General features: G+C 39.3%; 1 protein-coding gene across 3 annotated transcripts in view; it reads left to right on the top strand.

The window, feature by feature from the left end:
* The window catches only part of wdr59 (WD repeat domain 59), a 37,659-nt gene extending 17,300 nt beyond the window's left edge, over positions 1-20,359 (top strand). Inside the window, exons 7-19 of one of the 3 annotated variants that reach the window (XM_048605914.1) lie at positions 693-781; positions 2,055-2,171; positions 2,268-2,345; positions 4,047-4,206; positions 6,602-6,681; positions 7,597-7,732; positions 9,085-9,212; positions 10,362-10,526; positions 11,845-11,940; positions 14,054-14,219; positions 15,833-15,902; positions 16,414-16,567; positions 19,862-20,359. In XM_048605914.1, coding sequence (XP_048461871.1) covers positions 693-781; positions 2,055-2,171; positions 2,268-2,345; positions 4,047-4,206; positions 6,602-6,681; positions 7,597-7,732; positions 9,085-9,212; positions 10,362-10,526; positions 11,845-11,940; positions 14,054-14,219; positions 15,833-15,902; positions 16,414-16,567; positions 19,862-20,161 — 1,739 coding nt within the window. In that variant the 3' untranslated portion in view covers positions 20,162-20,359. Of the gene's footprint in view, positions 1-692; positions 782-2,054; positions 2,172-2,267; positions 2,346-4,046; positions 4,207-6,601; positions 6,682-7,596; positions 7,733-9,084; positions 9,213-10,361; positions 10,527-11,844; positions 11,941-14,053; positions 14,220-15,832; positions 15,903-16,413; positions 17,776-19,861 lie in introns of those variants that run through there. The other 2 variants (XM_048605911.1, XM_048605913.1) reach the window with 2 other exon arrangements.
* The last annotated feature ends 92 nt before the right edge of the window (positions 20,360-20,451 follow it).

Here is a 20,451-nt window from a genome sequence, read left to right as displayed (position 1 = left end):
CTCTCTCCCCCCTCCCTCCCCCACCTCTCTCTCTCTTTCTTCTTCCCCCACCCCATTCTGTCTCTTGCCCCCACTGCCTGTATCTCTCTCTTGCCCCCCGACCCCATCTCTTCCTCTCCCTCTCCCTGTCTCTCCTGTGCGCTCTCTGTTTCCGGCCCTGCAACTAATGTACCTATTTATAACAAATCAATACAATGGATAGTCTTGCTTTCATCGTATTACTGCGTTTAAAGAGCACACTACCTGGTGAAATTAACTATTAAGTTACAAAGACCAAGACCTTCCAGTCACCAAACATTTAGGTGAATTACACAAATAAACTGAACAGTTGTAAACCTATAGGTCCCGATTGCACAATGTGATCTGTATTTTGTACAAAAGTTGAATGATACAGCAAAGAGGTTTACAAAGTTCCTTGTGTTTCCTTCCAAGACTCAGGTGGCACACCTTTCCACCAAATAATTGATAGCACCAATGAAAAGATCCTGAAGATCAGTTCTTTTAACATAACATGGCTGTTGCTCTGCGTGGGCCTGGTCCAAATGGAAGTATTTTCCATGACTTTACAAGATTAGTGCATTCATTCCTGCATTGTTCCAAGGGAATTAAGGAAGATTGCTATAGGGAACTGGTTGTAATTTGTGTTACACAATTGTCCTCTTTACACTTCATCTCTTTTCCATATTGTGCAGCGGGAGCCTCTCAGGTGAAATGGAACAAAAAGAACCCGTGCTGCTTAGCAACAAGCCATGACGGAGATGTGAGAATCTGGGACAAACGGGTGAGTTTTTAAAATTTATTGCTTTTCATGGGATTTGGGCATGGCTGACAAGGTTCACATTAGTGAACCAAGCAGCTTTTTACAATAATCAATGATGGTTTCATGTTCCTGTAGCTTTCAAGCACTTAAAGATTTATTAAAAGAAAACATTTGGATTCTGGAAGTTATTTTTTACTTAACTGTTTCAAAGCCAATGGAGCTTGGTCCCTTTTCTAATGAGCTGGAAGAGAACCAAAGAAGTAATGCAGTCATGGAAAACAAGGGTCTTGGCTTATTAAGGACAGTGGGTTTTTGGATGTAATTTCAACTATGAAATTTGTAGCTGTTTTACCTTGAAATATCTGGGAACTCAAGTAAAAATTGTTATGCTTTTCTTTGAATGTCTCATTTTTAGTTGGTAAATTGTTGGCTTCGGTATTTTGTGTAAGAAAAGAAAACATAGCAGGGCATAGATCATTCCCCCACCTCCCCCCATTACACATTGTAGAGTTCAGATCAAGATGGTTTCTCCAACCTTTTGGGGAATAAATAATTGCAAACAAAGAGGACCAAGGAAGTACACCTTTTAAGAGCAACAAGTGTGAATACCGAGCTAATAGATATAATACTTTATCTGAACAGTTCAGTGGCCTAAGATGGCTGAATTAATCAAAAATGTAATGTATTTTAATGATTTGAATACTGTACAAATATTGACCAGATGTTGTGTGCTGACTTTCTTGTTCCTCAGCTTGTGCCAAGCGATATTTTAAATGTACTTGAGGGCAAACAAAGTTAGAGTTTAATGCCTCATCTAATAGATAGTTCCTCCAGTTGTGCTTAGTCTCTCAATATAGGATCAGACTGTCAGCCTGGATTTTGTGTTCAGGTTTCTGGAGTGGAACTTGAACGTTTAACCTCAAACTTGCAGGTGAAACAATACCAGTTAAGCAGTGGCTGACTGAAATAAGGAAGATGTTATACTGTTAGAATAGAAGTTGTTGAGGTTGAATTGATAATAGATTGAAGTCCAAAAATAACATCAGGACTGAATGTGCTTATGTAATAGACAGGTGTAACCTCAATGGGTGGGTCTCATCTACCTTCCTATAAATGGAAAGTAAGGCGTGCACATCAGCTTCTTCAAAGCACAAAAGTTACAGGGAGATGCTGATGCTGGAAAGAGAGATGGTAAGACTTAGCGAAGATTTTTGCCTTAAGGTAGAAGTGATTGTCAAAGATAATTTAAGTATTTTAACATAAGATCTCCACAAAATCTTTCCTTTTTTCCCAGAAACCTAATACAGCAGTGGAATATATTGCTGCTCACTTGTCAAAAATCCATGGACTGGACTGGCACCCGGAGAATGAACACATCTTTGCTACATCAAGCCAGGACAACTCTGTCAGAGTAAGTAATAGACCCTAAACACCATTGGTTTTTATCTGGTATGTGTTCAGAGGAATCTATTCAAGGGGAATTCATATTTCTTCTTCTGGTTTCTAGTTCTGGGATTACAGACAACCAAGGAAATATCTAAATATTCTGTCATGTCAAGTCCCAGTGTGGAAGGCCCGGTACACAGTAAGCAGCTTTTCTGTTTGATGTTGATGGGATGCTGTTCATGGAAAACTGGTTTTCTTCTCTGATCTCCCATTTCAAATTCATATTAACTGTATCTATTTTTCAATATTAAACACATTGATGAACTTAATCAAAATTTTGAACAATAAGGAGCTAGAGAGGACTGCGTGTTCATATGGATCCTAACACAGGAGAAATTAACTGGAATGTTTAATAGGATTTTATGATCTGCATCTCTTTTCCTTCCTGCATTTCTTCCTGATTGCACAAGAATTGAATACTTGTCTGTTGTGATGTATTGCATCCCATTTGGGAAGATGCTCTGATTCTCAATCCTACAGCTCAGATACTACAAAAGTTAGTATTTTCATAAAAGCAGACACAGTCCCCAGTCTAGACCACTCAGACAGTTTCGTAGAGCATCTGTGCTCTGTACGTGTCAAACAACAACACCTTCCGGTCGCCAACCATTTTAATACCCCCTCCCACTCCCTGGGTGATATGTCCACCCTGGGCCTGCTCCAGTGTCACAATGACACGACCCGCAAACTGGAGGAGCAACACTTCATATTCCGCCTTGGGAGCCTACAGCCCGATGGCCTAAACATGGAATTCACCAGTTATAAAATATCCCCACCCCCAGCCTCATCCCACGCCCAAGCCTCTCTCTCGTTGCCACCTCGACCTGACACAACCTGTCCATCTTCTCTCCCACCTGTCTGCCCCACCACTCCCTACCTGCACTCACCTATCACCATCCCACCTGCCTTCCCCAGCCCCACCCCTCCTCTCTCGATTTCCCAGCTCCCCCCTCCCCGTTTCTGAAGAAGAGTCCCGACCTGAAATGTCAACTTTCCTGCTCTTCTGATGCTGCCTGGCCTCCTGTGTTCCTCCACCTCCATTCGGTGTTGCTCCAGTCCACCTGTTTTTGTTTGGAATCAAGTTAACAGAAGGCAATGACCAGATTCCTGTACTTAAAGAAGAATGACTGTTTGTTTGTTTGTTTGTTTGTTTGTTTGTTTCTTACAAAGAAGTAATCTACATTCTCAAATAAACAGCTATGGCTTCATTTGTTAAGGTCTTTCATTTGGGCATCACGTCATCTACAAACAACTTATCTCGGAGCTTGAAAACACAGTAGGATGAACACTACACAGAATTTTAAGTATCTTGTTTTTAAAACTGAAGCAATTCCTTCCATAAACCTAGGTCTTAAAACAGTCCCATGTCCATTTGAGTTCACACACAAAAATACAGAAATAAAATGGTATAGTCTTTAGAAATGCCAGGTGTTTGGGTACTTGATACTATATCAGCTGAGACTAACTTTATTGTCTTTCAGATTTTCCGTGGTAAACACTTAGCTTCTACTTAACTACTTCCACTCAGAGCACAGCGTGAAATCTAAATCCATATCTTAGCAAAATTGGCACAGTAGATTGTTCTACCACGTAATAGGTTACTTGGGAACGTTCTACTTAAATCTGGAAAGTATGCACTGATAGAAGTAAGGTTGATTAGTTGAAATACTTCTTTGACTACCTGATATTGAACAATGTTTTTGGTTTCTCTTATTACTCTGAAGTAGAGCTTCAGTCATTTGTCACTGTAAACACTCGGCCTGATATTTTCCTTCAGGAATAAACTTTAATTTGCCTGGTTATTATAACTTACTGTATAATTATTTCCTGTCTTTGACAGCCGTTTAGCAATGGCTTAGTGACGGTGATGGTTCCCCAGTTACGTCGTGGTGAAAATAGTCTCCTTCTGTGGAATGTTTTAGACTTAAATGTCCCAGTTCATACCTTCGTTGGACATGATGACGTAGTGCTAGAATTTCATTGGCGAAAACAGAGGGAAGGTAAGATGCCCAAAATGGAAACAAGTGGGCAACAGTCTTAATCCTAAAGTGAGATCCAGTTAAATGTGTGACCTGTAAGATGCCTTTCAATTCTGAGAAGAAAGGGCTATGTGAATAACAGTCACAGTTGCTCCTGGTTTTTAACACCTGAGCAAGATTACCAAACCCATTGATTAACAGGATGAAAAGCGTTAAGAGGTACACTGGCCAGAAGTGAATAGTAAGATGTAAATCAAGCTGGACGGTAGAGAAGAAGTATTTGACGAGGATAGTGTGGCTGACCATAATCAAAGACTACAGAGAGGAGGGACTTCATCTAATAGTCACAGTCATAGTTGTTCATAATTTCACCTCTGACAGAAACCTGACAGAGTAATTCAAAGAGGTGTCTGCAGGAGGATAAGCATGAATCTGGGAGACAACATATTTGAGGGTCTGAGAGGAAAGTGCTGATAGCTTGCAAGAACAGAAATTAAATCTAATCTCAAAACCTATTGGATAAACTTTAATGGAGATTGTTCCGCTGCTACTGGGTTGTTCTTTGACAATGAATGGACACCAATCAGATAACTTGTTGGACTTAATTGCCTTTGGCCTCCACAGCTCAAAAAACCAATCAGCAACCTGTTGATGGTCAAATCTCACATTGTACTCAGGCTCCTAAAGTCAGCCAGTCTACAAACATTTTCACACACAGCTTGAACAAAGCACCAGGGTAAACACCACACAGAATGAATTTCAGTAACTTTTTTAAAGTGTAATCATTCCTTCCTTAGTCCTTTGCTGTAAACCAGTCCTTTCCCCAGTTCAGTCGCTAATCAAAATAAAATAAGTTAAAATGATAATGATCTTTATACTATCTGTGGTTTCTCCTGAAAGTTGATCTGCCCTTGAGGCATAATCTCATTTCTTGAAGTGAAATATAGTTCAAAGCTGTTATGGGTAGTCAAACCTAATTTATTTCTTATCAATCATTTGGTGATGTTCATATGAAATAGAGAAGTGTGCGAACCTCTTCTGCATGGCGGCTGAGTGGTTAGCACTGCTGCCTCACAGCCCAGGGACCTGGGTTTGATTCTACCCTGGGGCAACTGTCTGTGTGGAGTTTGCGCATTGTTCCCATGTCTGAGTGGGTTTCCTCTGGGTCCTCAGGTTTCTTCCCATGGTCCAAAGATGTGCAAGTTAGATGGATTGGCCAAGCTAAATTACCCATAGTGTCTATGGATGTGCAGGCCAGGTGGATTAGCCATGGGAAATGTGGGGCTACAGGGCTAGGGTGGGGAGGGCTGCTGTTCAGAAGGTCAGTGTGAACTGAATGGTCTGAATGCCCTTCTTTCACACTAGGAATTCTATGACTTCATTTAGTGGCTAGTGCTGAAGTTCTTCAGAATCTTAGAAATTGTGTTTTCCATATTTACCAATTTGCTGCTCTATCATCTGTGTACAAAAGCTTGAATTTCTTAGGTGGAAGTCTGGTACTGATGACTTTCATTGCATTGGCTGATAGTTTAAAGTTCATTTCTTGAATTAAATAATGATTGTTAGGATTTTGATCTTGTATACACCCTTCTTGTTGTGAAGTTGTTGTTTCAATGCCAAAACTGAAAGCTTTTGGAAATTTGTGCTGTTTTAAATGCCAAGTTTGGCTTTGCTTTACCAAAGGGGTGGCTTTAGCGATATGAAAGAAGATGTTCCTTTTCCAAGTTGGCTGAGTGATTTCCAAAAGATCTGTAGGTTCAAATGTTCTCAAAATGGTTTCAATCAATGATATTCATTTTTTTTTGTCAGTGTAAAAAGAGGCTGTTTTAAAAACAGAAATTGCTGGAAAAACTGAGCAGGTCTGGCTGCGTCTGTGGAGAGAAATTAGAGTTCATGTTTCAGGACTAGTGTTGTTGTTGCTTGTGCCAATATTTTCTGCGTCTGAGATATTTTCATACTAAATTTAACACCATGTGATCAGAGTCATGTCCTATTTCTTTGTCTCTAATACTGCAATTTAACAATTGAACTTGAAAAACTTCTTAATTACTGAAGAAAATTTGCATTTCTCACCCAAATTATTGACATAATAAATCAGTGTCATTAGGTTGATTGTGAGACACTGACTGAATTCATTGGTCTTTTCAGAATCCTTCGTCTATTGACATTGAATTTCCTGTGCAGTATTGTGTTGTTGCTGTTGCTTTTGAGCTAGGTTGGTGGAGGTAATCACATAGATAGGACAGGAGCTAATGACTGATACATCAGCCACTGTCATGATATGGGTGATGTAAATATTCCTGTTACTCCTTAACTGAGACAGTGACATAGATAGCAGTTGCAAATATCTGGAGTGTGTGTGTTGTCTTGTAATTGGAGTCTGGTAGCATTCTAAATCTGGCTTCTTTTTTTGCAGAATTGAAGGACTATCAGTTGGTTACCTGGTCACGTGACCAGACATTACGAATGTGGCGGATTGATATGCAACTACAGCGGGTAAGTGATTTTTGTTTGCTAAATGATTCATTAACTGGTATAAACTGTTCCAGTAATGACACCACCATTTGTGCATTATGTCATTACCTTGAACTTTATGGGAAGATATCAGCTGGCTGCTGTCTCAGTGTGGTAACCTGTACAAAAATAGTTTTTTGGAGAGCCAGGGTTATGCTAGGTTTTCATCAATGGTGACAAATTTTCTTCCTTCCTTATTCGTTTTGCTTCTTTCATGCATGACTGGGGGAGGAGAAAAACAAAAGGATAAATTCAGTTTTATGTTTAATTATTTGTATGCAACTTTAAGGTGAGATTGACATGTTTGTAGGTGAACATAACTTCGGCACATCCCTTCAACTAAACATCTGAAGCCTGGGACTGGAATTGACACTGGTTATAATGCTAAAGTAAATTCTTAATTAGAACCCTGTTCTCTGATGCGTTAGGCTACATTGCACGGAGCTATCTTCCCAATTGCCCAAATTTGAATGTATCGGTTTCAGTAAGAAATTTGGAAGACGATGTTGATACCAGTTTGAAGAGAGCCTGAGCAAATAGGAGGAAGTGAATACCAGTCAAAGATCCTTTCTTCCTTTGTGGAAAACGTGGATATTTATTGTCTGTTTGCTGATAAGCTGAGCAGAGATTGAACGTGTTGAGGGAAAGGTGTGGCTAAATTGTATTCCATTAGGGGAAGGTGGCATTGTGCAGGTAAGGCTGCTGTAGGTATCCCTTTATGGTCATTGCACTTTGAAGGATACATGTGTACTGTGGTGGAAATGGAGGAACAGAATGGTTTAGGAGGCAACAATAGTGCAGTACCTGTTACGTGGACATATGGTAATTTGGCTCTGGGAATGGTTAACTTTTCCATGCAACTTCAACACAAAGTTTTGATCAACTGTTTTGTTCCAGCTCTGTGCAAATGACATGCTGGATGGCGATGAGTTAACTGATGGTGTTTCCCTGCTCCCAGAGGCAGATAAAGCTCTTCATTCACAGGACACTGATCCTCCCCCAACACTAAGTCATGTAAACGAAGAGGATGAAGGTAAAATTGTTATGAAGCTCAAAATGGAATTCTTTGTAGTTTGACTGTGAACTACTGCTTAAAAGTTGCAAAGTGGAGACTGGAAGACTAAATGTTAGTTTTGAAGCTTGTTTAAGGATCTTTGAGTGTGTGACAGGTGGCTGAAGTAGCAGAATTTGGGGGCTCAAATCTCCCCATCCAATCTCAACTTCTCTAGAATTTGTTAATTTGCCAAAATTTTATTCCAATGTGTCCCGACACATCATGGTGTGGGAGTGATAATGCGTGGCATTGGGAGTTGGGAAGGATATTTGCCTTTCTCTACATAAATCTAACCTGTAAGCAACCATTGGCAATCTCAAGGTCTGTTTCTGCCAAGGAACTGGGGAGAATTAGGGCAGAAATGCCAACTGTCCTCTTGGTTAATACTTGATTCAAATAGTTTGTGTCTATTTTGTACGATGCACTTGTCTGCACAATCATACTGTGGTGTGAGCATTTCACCACATGGGTGCCCAGAGTTCTGGCTACGTACCACCATAGCAGCATTATTACAATTGGAAAAAATCACTTATCTTCACCCTCTACTTCAGTCATCATGAAGACTCGTGCAGTGATTATCTAATAGCACTGAGCACTGGAGCTGATTAGTTGCTTCTGGAAAGTTGAATTATAGTTAGACTGAGGGACTCTTTGGAATTTTACCTTATAACTGTGGAATTAAAATAGTGGGTGAAAACTATTTACCTCAGCACACGGAGTAATTTTGACATTGTCCTGGTTTAAAAGTGTTGATTCAGTGCATTTTGGCATTTTTTAAATAGTGAAAGATGAATTAAAACAGTACTTTGACAAATACTGTATCTGGTACAGGTAATGATAAACTGCAGTTTTTTTAAAATACTTTCTGTGCTTTGATCATAATTCCAAAGTAACATATTTCAACTGTGCAATTACTGTGAAAATATGTATATATTGGGTGATTGTTTTAGCTTACTGTAGTTGGGCTGTTAGTTCTAAGCTGAATAGTTCAGAATTGTCTACGATTTTGAGGAACTATTATGACCCATTTGTGATCTTGAGGTGGGGTGATTCCATATTGAGATCTAGATGCTGAATACTGATGTAAAGCATGCAGGCCATTCACGTAAAGGAATGCTTAAGTAGGTATTCTTCGTTGCTCAGACTAAACCCTGTTTTACTAAGCAATCTAAATATTGATTTGTCATACAGTCAATCCATCCTGCAATGTACTTGATGAAAGATATTTGTCTCCTATGCTTGTTGACAACCAGTCTTCTCCTTGATTTGCTCAGGTATATTTCCTTTGCATGGTAAGTGCAGTTACCCTCTGCATGTTCTTTTTCTTCCAGTATTAAGAGAGGATTTTCACAACCACGTCACAATCAGCTCCAAACCTGATTATCTCGGACTACCACAGACATTGCAACAAGAATTCTCGTTGGTTAATCTACAAATCCGCAATGTGATGGTTGATGAGGTTTGTGTGAATGCAGTGAATTATCATTGCAGTGGTTGGGCTCTTTTTGTTTTATCCATGCACGGAATGAGAGTGTCAGCAGCTAGGCCAGCATTTATTGCCCATCCCTAATTGCCCAGAGGGCAGTTAAGAGTCAACCACATTGCTCTGGGTTTGGAGTCACATGTAGGCCAGACCAGGTAAGAATGGCAGTTTCCTTCCCTAAGGAGCGTTAGTGAATTTGCTGCCTTCCTTTCCTTCTCTCCACCCTTGCCCATTCTGGAGCAATCTTTTTCTTGTCACCTAAGGTTCTAAGACATGATCATGAATTCAACTATCTGGAAGAGGCCATCAGTTACATTTGTTTCTTTTTCCTTCTGTTCTGGTAAACAGTATACATTAATGGTACCAAAGGAATAAACCTTTAATGAAAACAGTAGTTTGATAACTGTGGCTTTGAAGTCTTTTGCCCACAACAATACAACCTTGGCACACCATTTGCTGTTAAACCATATCCTACCATATGAGATGAAGTTACAGAAAAAGAAACTGGGGCCAGTTTGGTGGTTACAAAATAGAGGTTAGGTTTAGAAGATCAGATAATGGGAATGTCAGTCTGGATTTAGAGAGAGATTTTTCTTTCACAGGGCTCTGTTTCCTCCCCTTGATGTGCATTGCTTCACAGAGATTCCTAATTAGGGTGATCATTGTATTTTTGGCTAAACTTGACAGAAACAGTTTGCAATGAGAATTGATGCAACATAGCCTCAGTATACCTGCACTAAGGCTTATTTTAAGTTAATTTTTGACATTTTAAGAGTTGCAAAGAAATATAAAAGATATTTTAAATGCAAACCTGGCACAAGATGAGTTTCAGAGATAGGAGGAACTGCAGATGCTGGAGAATCTGAGATAACAAGGTGTAGAGCTGGATGAACACAGCACTGAAGAAGGGTCTAGGCCCGAAACGTCAGCCTTCCTGCTCCTCTGATGCTGCTTGGCCTGCTGTGTTCATCCAGCTCTACACCTTGTTATCACAAGATGAGTTTCATTTTTTACTGAGGGTAATGAAAATTCAATTCCCCAGAACATCTTCAGGATCATTGTGATTTTGATTATTGTTTCAACTGTATGACTGGTGCCAACAGTACTACATTCTGAATTGTATAGATGGATGCTGTAAATCGCAACTGCACAGTCTCGGTGCATTGTGGAAATCTCCGGGTGAAGATGGTTGTGATGTTTCCAGTACAGTATCCAAACAACGCTGCTCCCTCCTTCCAGTTCATTAACCCCACTACCATCAGCTCAAGCATGAGAACAAAACTTCTTAAGGTAAACTGACCATGTGTAAAAAAGAATTAATCATATGAGAACTGACTGCTGGATTCAGATAGAATCTTTGATTGTCGTGTTTTGTCATGATACTGAAAATGAAGTATTTTCTTCTGTATAGAAACTAAGAACAAGAGTAGGTCATTTGGCCCTTCAAGAAACTCCACATTTCAGTATGATTATGACTGACCCCCTATATCAGTGCTACATTCCCGCTTTCTCCCATAGCTCTTGACGTCTTTAAGATCTAAAATTTATCAACCTTCTTCTTGAATATATTGAGTGAAGAATTCAACAGGTTCACTACCTTTTGAATGAAGAATTTTTTTTCTCAGCACAATCCTAAATTGCCTACCCCACACCCTAAGACTGTAACCTCTGATTCTTGACTTCCCCACCTGGGAAAACACCTCCCTGCATCTAGTCTGTCCAACCTTGTTAGAATTCTTTGTTTCAGTCCAATTCTTCATACTTCTAAACTTTAGTGCTTGCAGGACCAGTCAAATTAGTCTCTCCTCATAGGACAGTCCAGGCATGCCCATGATGCCAGAACAAAATACTGTCAGCCTAGTGAACTTTGTTGCACTCCTTGAATGGCAAATATATCATTCTTTGCTAGGGAGGCCAGAACTGCATGCAGTGCATTAGGTGTGGTTTCACTAAGGCTCTGTATAACTGCAGTAAGACATCTCCACATCTGAATTCAAATTCCTCTTGTAATAAAGGCCAGTATACCGTTTACCTTGTTTATGGTTTAAGTGAAATGTTATATTGTAGTTCCACCTGCTGGATCAGATGAATAGACAAGAGCATGAGTTCTCCTGGTGACCAAGCCAACAAACCTTCCTCAGCCACTAATATGAGACAGATCAGTCAAATTTTTATCTATGCTTTAAGTAGGATCATGTGCACAAAATAGTAACTGTTTGCAGAGCAGTCATTGTACTTGAAAGTAATTCATCAGTGAAATGCTTTGTGATGTTTCTAGACAGATGGTAAGGTGTCATGTACAGTTGTTTGATTTTTTTTTGAGTGCGTGCCTAGTTTGAATTTTGATGATTGGTTATGATAGTATTTATCTATTTATGTGTCATATGTTTGAGTAATTTGTGTGTTCTGTATCACGTATATTGTGTTTACCTCTTTGGTTGGGTTTGTTTGTACATTTATTTTTAACCTATTTTTGCCTGTAATCTGTATGATGTGTTCATTGTGTGTGCTTGTGAATCTGCTTAATGGATTGAATTTTGCAGATTTGTTGCATATGATGTTTTTAGTGTGGTAGGACTTTTATTAAACCCTTTCACATTTGCTTCAGATTCTGAAGGACACATCCCTCCAGAAAGTGAAACGAAACCAGAGTTGCTTGGAACCTTGTTTGCGCCAGTTAGTGTCCAGCCTGGAGGCTATTGTGGTAAGAGAGCATTAACCCTTACTACTAGGCTGATACAGTCCCAAGATGCTGTCATATTTAAAGGGAGCCATATGTGTGCGTTGAATAGCCATGTGATTGAGAAAACCTGCAGTCACATTCGATGTGTAAATAACTTTCAAAATGATGCTATAATCTGTTTATACAATCTAGAGTGAATTTTGTTTTGAATTGACAATTAGAATCATAGAATTGTTAAAACATGGAAGGCAGCTATTTGGCTCTTGTGTTCATGCTGACCCTCCTAAGGAACAGTTCACGTACCTGCCTTTAACCCATCCTTTTCCCATGTTGCTGCACATTCCACCTCATCAGACATTTGGAATAGAAGTTAGAAGGATTGCAATTGAAAGTCCTGTCTTACAACTTATCATACAGCATTGTCGTACAAAATTCTGAAGACTTTTGAAATAAAATCAGGAAATGCACAGAGGATCAAGTATATCAGGAGAGAGAGAAATGGGTGAACTTTTCATGTCAATTGCCGTTCATCAGAACATTGTGTAATAGTTAGCCTTGTAATAGGTTTTCAGCAAGTTCGAAGCAGAGATAGTGTGGGCATTGGGGTACAAAGAGAGTATGGGGTGAAAGATTACAGAGATTCATTGACAGAAAGGATGGTAATGAAAGAAGGTGGAATTGGGACTGGAAACAAAAGAATAGTAGAATCATCAATAGATGAATGATGCTATTTTGCTTATGAACTATGATCAGTGCTACTCTGTGCAATGTCTTTGGAGATTCATTCTCTGGAATTGTATGTAATTACAACTTGTCATTTTAATTTGCAGGTTGGTTAGGAGAGTTTCTGTTTCTCTTTAGAGTATTGTCTGTTTACTCAAAGGAACCAAAAGTTAAATCCTCACCTAAATGGTGAGTCTCTTTTGTGGTTGAGTGTTGTCAGAGGGGAAAGTAACTTGATGATACTCAGCTGAATTTAAACACTTGTCTTTGGAGCCTTGGGAACCCCAAATCAGACCAAATATTAAAAATTGATCCCTTTTGTGGGATTTCCTGTATCTAAACCATTGTATGCTTGCATTGTTCTAAACTCAATGGTTCAACCCTGTAAATGAAAATCATTTAGTAAGAGTAATCAAGTACCTTTTCAAATTTGAACATGATGGGACACTGCCTGTTAGTGAACCTGCTTGCAGTTGTTTTCTGTTTGACATTTATAATGTATATATATTTAGATCAGTTTATGCTTCACATCGTCAAAAAAAGAGATCTGCTTGGAGCAGACATTTCATTTTGGTAAGATGATATTCTGCTGCCATTCTTAATATTTTCCTATTTGTTTAGTTAGTGGAGAGATGGAAAACAAATTCGAAAATAATCAAACTCACTTAATTGCTGCCATAGTCTCAACCCACCTCCTTACATCACCTGCACAGCAAACTGAACCAAGGACACATTAGGGCATTCACGTTAATAAAAATACTTGCTTGGTAAAATACGTGTATTTAGTATTCTTGTACGGAAGGTACTGCTTCTTTACAGATCTTAGTGGTATTTGATGGGTTAAGTTCTATTGATTAATATAATGGTTGACATGGAATTTGGTTATTACTTGAAAATAACTTGTTATGTGTTGGACTTGGAGCATTACTCAAAATGAAACTGTGTTCTTGTCTCACCTGTGGCTCAGTAGTAGTGCACTTCTGAAACAGGACCCACTCCAAAGATGACACAATATGATCGAGATTGTCTCCTGCAGTACTTGGAAATTGTTGCACGCTTGAAGATGCTGTTTGGATGAGACTTTCAATCTTCATGCCCTTTTAACATTCTCCTCTCAAATCAATCACATCAATATTAATATTTATGGAACCTTACAGATTAATTGCCATTTAGTTAGTGATTATAGTAACAATTCTGAGAAACTTGGTAAGATGTGTGTAATTACAAGTTGTTTTCTTATTTTCAAATTGGGTCTTTGTATAATTCAAATCTTCATTGACATCTGGTAAAAATAAACTCATGCAGGTGGGTGTAATTCCATGTCAGACATCTGGGATACTTACCTGTTAAAATGAAAGCTGCCACTTGTTATAGTTCATAACTTTTCATTTGAGTTTGTTTGATTTTCCAGAATCAGGATAACAGTGGCTCTGCTAACTCCCAGAATCCATTTGTCCTTGGAAATTCTGTCACGCCTCCACTACCGACTTTTCCACGAGTCACTAACACCTATGGTTCCTACCAGGATGCCAACATTCCCTTTCCTCGAACCTCTGGGGCACGTTTCTGTGGAGCTGGTTAGTAAAACTTTAAGGAAAACCATTATTCAGAAGTCACTGCCAGTTCTGATAGTATTTCGGCATTGGGTTAATTTTGTCCTATCTGGTATTGATTGCCCGGACTTGTGAAGAATAGCTCCTAACTGTCACGTAAGCAACACCTCGAGTTGGGCAGGTAACTGCAAGAAAAGAATTCTCCTTGTAAGATATAGGGTATAGATACAGTGACCTGTGGTGCATTTACACTGAATGTAGTCAGTATGCATCTATAAATAACTCTACAGTTATGCATGAATTTTGTTTAACTTGAAATCTAATTTGTGATGATCTGACACAATGAACTTACCAAGGTATTGATAGCCAATTTAGTTCATAGGTACTGTAGATACAACATTTGCTTTTTTATTTTTCCTTGGCGAAATGGACAGTTTCACATTTCCCACATCATAGTCCATTTGGCCACATCTTTGTCCACTTATATAACTGCTCTGTATCCCTTTGTATCCCTTTGTAACCACTTTGAATCCTATTCACAACTTAATTTCCCACTTATCTTTGAGTCATCAGCAAATTTGGCAACCATGATATGTAACCATGCTCTGTTATGTAAGTCATTTAAATCTAGCACTGATCCCTGTGGCAAACCACTTGATACATCTTGCCAACCTGAAAATGACTCATTTATGCCTGTTAACCAGTCAATCTTCTGTCCAAGCTATTGTGCTATCTGTTACACCATGAGTTTTTATTTTCTACAATAACCGTTTGATGTGGCTCTTTATCAAATGCCTTCTGGAAATCAAATTTGAGTGCGTGTACTTCTGGCTCCCCTTTGTCCACAGCCCACGTTACTTCCTCAAAGTACACCAAGCATTTTACTTTCACAAAACCATGTTGACTTTATCTTTTCCTGCCTTGAACTTGTCTAAGTTGCCTTCTAGAATTTCCTTAACAATAGTTTCTAATTATAATAACGTTTTCCTGTGACGAAATGTCAAGTGCAGTAGCAGGTTTTGGACGAGAAACAGGTTCAGCTTAGCCTCAGGTCTGGTTTTCTGTGGAGAGAATCTTGCAGGCAGTGATGTTAACAGTACACTAGCTCTTCCCAGACCACACCTTCCCTCAACCTTTTCTCAGGGCCAAGGGTTTTGGCCATTTCATGGGGTCCCTGGTTAAGCCACTTTATCAAGGAATTTTTTATGTTTCTGACACTAACCATTGTGTATTGCTTTGAGATAAATGATGCCAATAGTACCAATTTAGGCATAATCAGTTTCAACAGTGCCCCTTTGTTCAGAACTAACTGGGGAGCCATTTTATCTGCTGGTCTTCATGTTTCTGGACTGCAATGGTTTATACGATGAAGGGCTATAGTAATCTAGGAGAATAATATAAACTCTGACCTGGTTACTGCTGCTCAGAACTTCCCAGAATTTGTCAGTTGGTATCATGTAATCAGCTGTAGCCATGTTTTTGTCCAGCAATGTTCATTTTACAATTTGAACAAATTAATATAGCTTGTAAAAACAATTTATGCCCTGTGACTGTGACACCGGTGTCCACATTTGAATTGAACTTGTGTAGTGTGCTTTGATATCAAGCGATGACTAATTTGTGTTTATGTTGCCTAGGTTACCTTGTATATTTCATGAGACCAATGACTCTTCACAGGACAGTGTCTCCAACAGAGCCCACACCCAGGTAAAGAAAGCCACAGGCACCATGATGTTTACACTGGGAATTTTTTTTTTCCTCTCAGGCACTTCGCAATTTGCATGTCCTTGTCAGTTTTATGTGGAACTGGAATTTGGAATTTGACTGCCTGGATTGAGGTGGAGGCAGGATTGATCAAGGCATTTAAAACAGATTTGAAATGTTACTAGGAAGAATGTGGAGCAATATGGAACCTGGAGAGTGGCACTCAATCAATTGCTCCTTTTGGAGAGCCACACAGACATGATTGGCCACATGGATCCCTTCTATACTCTCACCATTGTGTGATTTGTGAGATGAGAATTGCACAGTATTTCAAGATTTCAAGAGCGGTTCTCGCTATAGTCAGCTAACACTGCTGCTTAATTTTCTGCCCCTGCCAACAATGATTGTTTTATCAATTGTATTGCTTCTTCTGACTATGAAGGGTAGTGAGTTGCATACTTTATTCATTTTGAAGCCGTCTATGACTGATCACAATCTTGTACTGTCTGTTTAGATCATTGTCGGCTCTCTCTGCCTATCACAGTGGAGGAATCACCCCGATGAAGATCCGTACGGAATCACAGAGTAATTTGAGGCTGTACAGTGGGAGCCCAACTCGCAGTGAAAAGGAGCCAGTCTCCATTAGCTCCTTCTATTACAAGGAGCGAGTGAGTATGGTGCACTGGACTTGTGACCAGCCACACAATCCATTGCCTCCAGCCCTTTTTGTTTTATTCGCTCTTGGGATGTGGACGTCACTGGCTAGGCTGGCGTTTATCACCCATCCCTAATTGTCCAGAGGGCAGTTAAGAGTCAACCACATTGTCCTGGGTCTGGAGTCACATCTACATTACCAGACCAGATAAGGATGTCCGATTTCCTTCCCTAAAGGACCTCGATGAGATTTTACAACGATCATCAGTGATTTATGTGGTCGATGTTTGTTTGGTTTGCTTTTATTCCAGCTTTTTGTTGAATTGAAACTTCACCATCTGTGATGGTGGAATTTGAACCCATGTTCCCACAATAAATAATAGCCTGGAGCTCTGGCATACCAGTCTTAATGACATTACCACAATGCCACTGCATCCCCTTATCTCAAACATCAGATTTCCACTTATGCAACAAATGGTTAATTACATTTTCACCACAATTTTACACAATTTTCCCAGAAGTGGAACTTACCAGGCCAGTATGATGGGCCTTTCAATGCCATATAGCTGAATTCTTTGTAGTAGTGCTTTGTTAACTTAGTGAGGGATTTTGTTTTGGTTTCCAGAGAATTGATGCACCAGTTGTCTGTTGTCTATTTCTAAAGTGACAGATAGACATACAGGTACATGTTTGTGGTTGATGAACCAGACTGGAAAATAAAAGGAAAATGTGATGGGATTTGCAAAAGTGCAAACAATTGATTTTTAAAAACATATGTCATGGAGAGAATTACTTTAAAAATTCTGATCTTATTTGATGGTGAAGCATTGATCAGTTGCCTGTATGCATGAGTTTTGTTTCTTTTTAGCTGGTTAACTGATGAACAGCTACTTCAGCCAGGGAGACATCAGCTGAAACCAGCAAGCATGCTCTTGCATATGGGAGCTCTTTTACTTACGTGGCTTGTTGTTTTTAGACTTGAGTCTGAGGTACACCTGGCAACACTTTTCCTGTAAACTAAACTCTTTTACATATCTTGTCTGTTAAAATTTCAGTGGGATCAACTTTAGATCCCTTCACCTGTCCTGCAGAATTTTAAGTGTTTTTTTTCGCTTGTCTCTTGTCATTAATGCTTGCATTCGCTTAGCTGATGTGTATGAGAGATCCTGACCCAATACTGTAACTTTGCTGTGACAATAGATTAAAAAGCTATTTGGGTGGATGGATGCTGGTCATTATCGTTGCTATCTTATTTCCCCTTACAGAGTGTCATCATTGCAACCTGTAGTCTTGCTATGATAGTCTTGTGCTTTTCTCTTTGGTTGCTCATGGGAACTCTATATTTTCAATTTCAGTCAGCAGTTACTCCAAAGGAAACATAAGTCTGCTTGAAGAATCCTCTACCATTGTCCCTCAAGGTTTTAAATGTTCTGCTATCACCAAAACTTGACTGATTTTTGCCATTGCCCTTGGCTGAAACCCTGAGAGTGGGATTCCACATGCAAGTTGTTTTCAGAGTAATTGTTTGGATTCTGGTGAGCTGCAAATTTACAAATCTGACTTTGCTGCACTGGAGTTGTCTGCCGAACAGATTGAGCAATTACAGAATACTGATACTTTCCATGACTGAGGAAGTGCTGAGTTTAAAATAAATGAAGTTTTAAATTAGTTAGTTTTCTCACTGAGTTGTGAGCTGCTCTCTTTTGTCTTGTTTTTTAAACCAGATTTAGAAATGTGATGATGATCACTCAAGTTTTAATTGTCCAAAAATGCTGTGATTCTTTAAGATGTTGCAATAAGGTTAAAAAATAATTGGAGAGATAATCAGGAAGTGGCTGTGTCTTAGAGGGTTTGTAAAGAGCTTTCATGTGGTATGAGACAGCAGTCATTAAAGCCTGAGGCCCATTAATGTGAAAGCATTGGGTGAAAAGTGAGTAGGTCAGGTGCAGTATCTGGGGGGTCACTGATGGAGTGCAGTGTGTGGGGCTCACACAAGAATAGGCCCTTTGATCCTGCCCTGCCAGTCAACAAAAGTCATAGCTGCTCTGATTACAGATCCATGTTACAATTTATTGCCATGGAAATTGAATGCAAAAGAAGGGAAGTTATGCTTAATTTAAATAGGGCATTCGTAAGACTGCGTATGGAGTATTTGTACTGGTCATGTATTTACAGGAGGGTTTTGATGTATTGGAAGTATTTAAGAGAAGGTTTACTAGACTAATGAGTGGGTTGCCTTATGAAGGAAAGGGAGACAGGCTACGTCTGCATTCTGTGGAGTTTAGAAGAGTTAGGGGTGACTTGATTGAAAAGTATAAATCCTGATGGGACTTGGCTGAGTGGATGTTGAAAGGATGATTTGATTGCTTTTGTGGAAGGATCTATAATTAGGGATCATGATTTAAAATAAGGGAGCTTCCATTTGAAACAGATGAGGAAACTTTTTTTCTCTGCAGGTTGTGAATCTTTCCAATTTCCCACCTCCAGTGGGGGTACAGAACCCTTAAATATTTTTAAGGCAGAGTTAGATAGATTATTGATTACCAAGGAAATATGCAGGAATGTCAAGTTGCAGCTAAAATCAGATTAGCCACAAACTTACTGAATGGTGGAGCAGGTTCAAATGGTGGAGCAGGTTCAAATGGTGGAGTGACTATCTTGTTCCTTGTTCATACATACATCACGTTCTTGCCTACCCTCAATAACCAATCACTCCCTTACTTTAGCAAGAATCTGTCCACCTCTGTGTTTAAAGAAAAAAATTTGAAAATTTTACTTTTACGTCCTTTTGAGCTGGAAAGTTTTAAAGACTCATGTCCCTCTGTGGGGGGAGAAAAAAATTCCCTTTTTTCTCTCTCTTAAATGGGTAATCCTTTATTTTTAAACACTGACCCCTCTATTGTTGCTACTTTGTACATTTTGCACAACATTGCAGAAATCTCTTCTTTACTATATTTAGGTGTCACTTGAAATATTATCATGATCATTACAACTGCGTGTGATAGGAGAGGGACTTCAAATTAAAATTAATAATTCACTGACAAACATGTCTCTTTGTTTGTCTCAGATTTTTGTCTGTAGTCACATATAACTTGGGTCTCGAGTTTGTACATTGAGTAAATGCTTAAACATAGAGCCTTTTTCAGCTAGCTCCTCACTGTTTTTCTATGAATTAAGTTTATCTTTTCTGTGCATGCTGTTTTATTTTGAATCTATCTTTCCGTGTGCTTTTTCTTTTTCTGTTGTGATTTGATTTATTTTTTGTATTCTTGGTGTTTCTTTTTTTTTGGTGGTGTTCATTCTTGCAGATGTCTCCTCTCTCCGCCTGGCGACGCTGGTCCATTCAAGCAGTTAATGAGTTCCCGGTACTGTGCACATTACAATCCTGCATTGGTGCCCTTGTGTTTCTGGGATGGCCAGGTGCCCTGTATCCGGGACAAAAGCTTCACGTGTCAGCTCCATTAACAAATGATGGATGTTCATTGACTTTCTTTTCCAATTTTCTAAAGTCACCGACCCATGCTGGATGTGCAAGTTTTATGAGTGTGAACTCTTTAGGAACTGTTAGTGATCCCTGTACTATGAACCCAAACAGTGATTGTCAGTAGAGGCCTTTCATTGATGGAATACTCATAATGTGACATCCACACTTGTCAATCACTTGCCATTGGAATTACTCACAGTACTTGGGCAAGAAGCCTGGCTGAGATTTTATTTCTTGTTCCCTAGCCCAAGAGGACAGTTGTAATGGTTCAACTTCTACCCAAGTTAGGAACACTTGGTTCAGTACAGCAGTAATTCCTGGTTTACGTAAATCACTATTTGATTTCCTGATCAGTCTAAGATATGGTGCAGCTGGCCAACTCAAACTTCTTGGGCAGTTCAAAGCAGTCCCTGC

Source organism: Rhincodon typus, chromosome 15 (genome assembly GCF_021869965.1).
Source record: "Rhincodon typus isolate 14 chromosome 15, sRhiTyp1.1, whole genome shotgun sequence".
Taxonomy (NCBI): domain Eukaryota; kingdom Metazoa; phylum Chordata; class Chondrichthyes; order Orectolobiformes; family Rhincodontidae; genus Rhincodon; species Rhincodon typus.
This window is presented reverse-complemented; position numbering and strand designations above follow the sequence as displayed.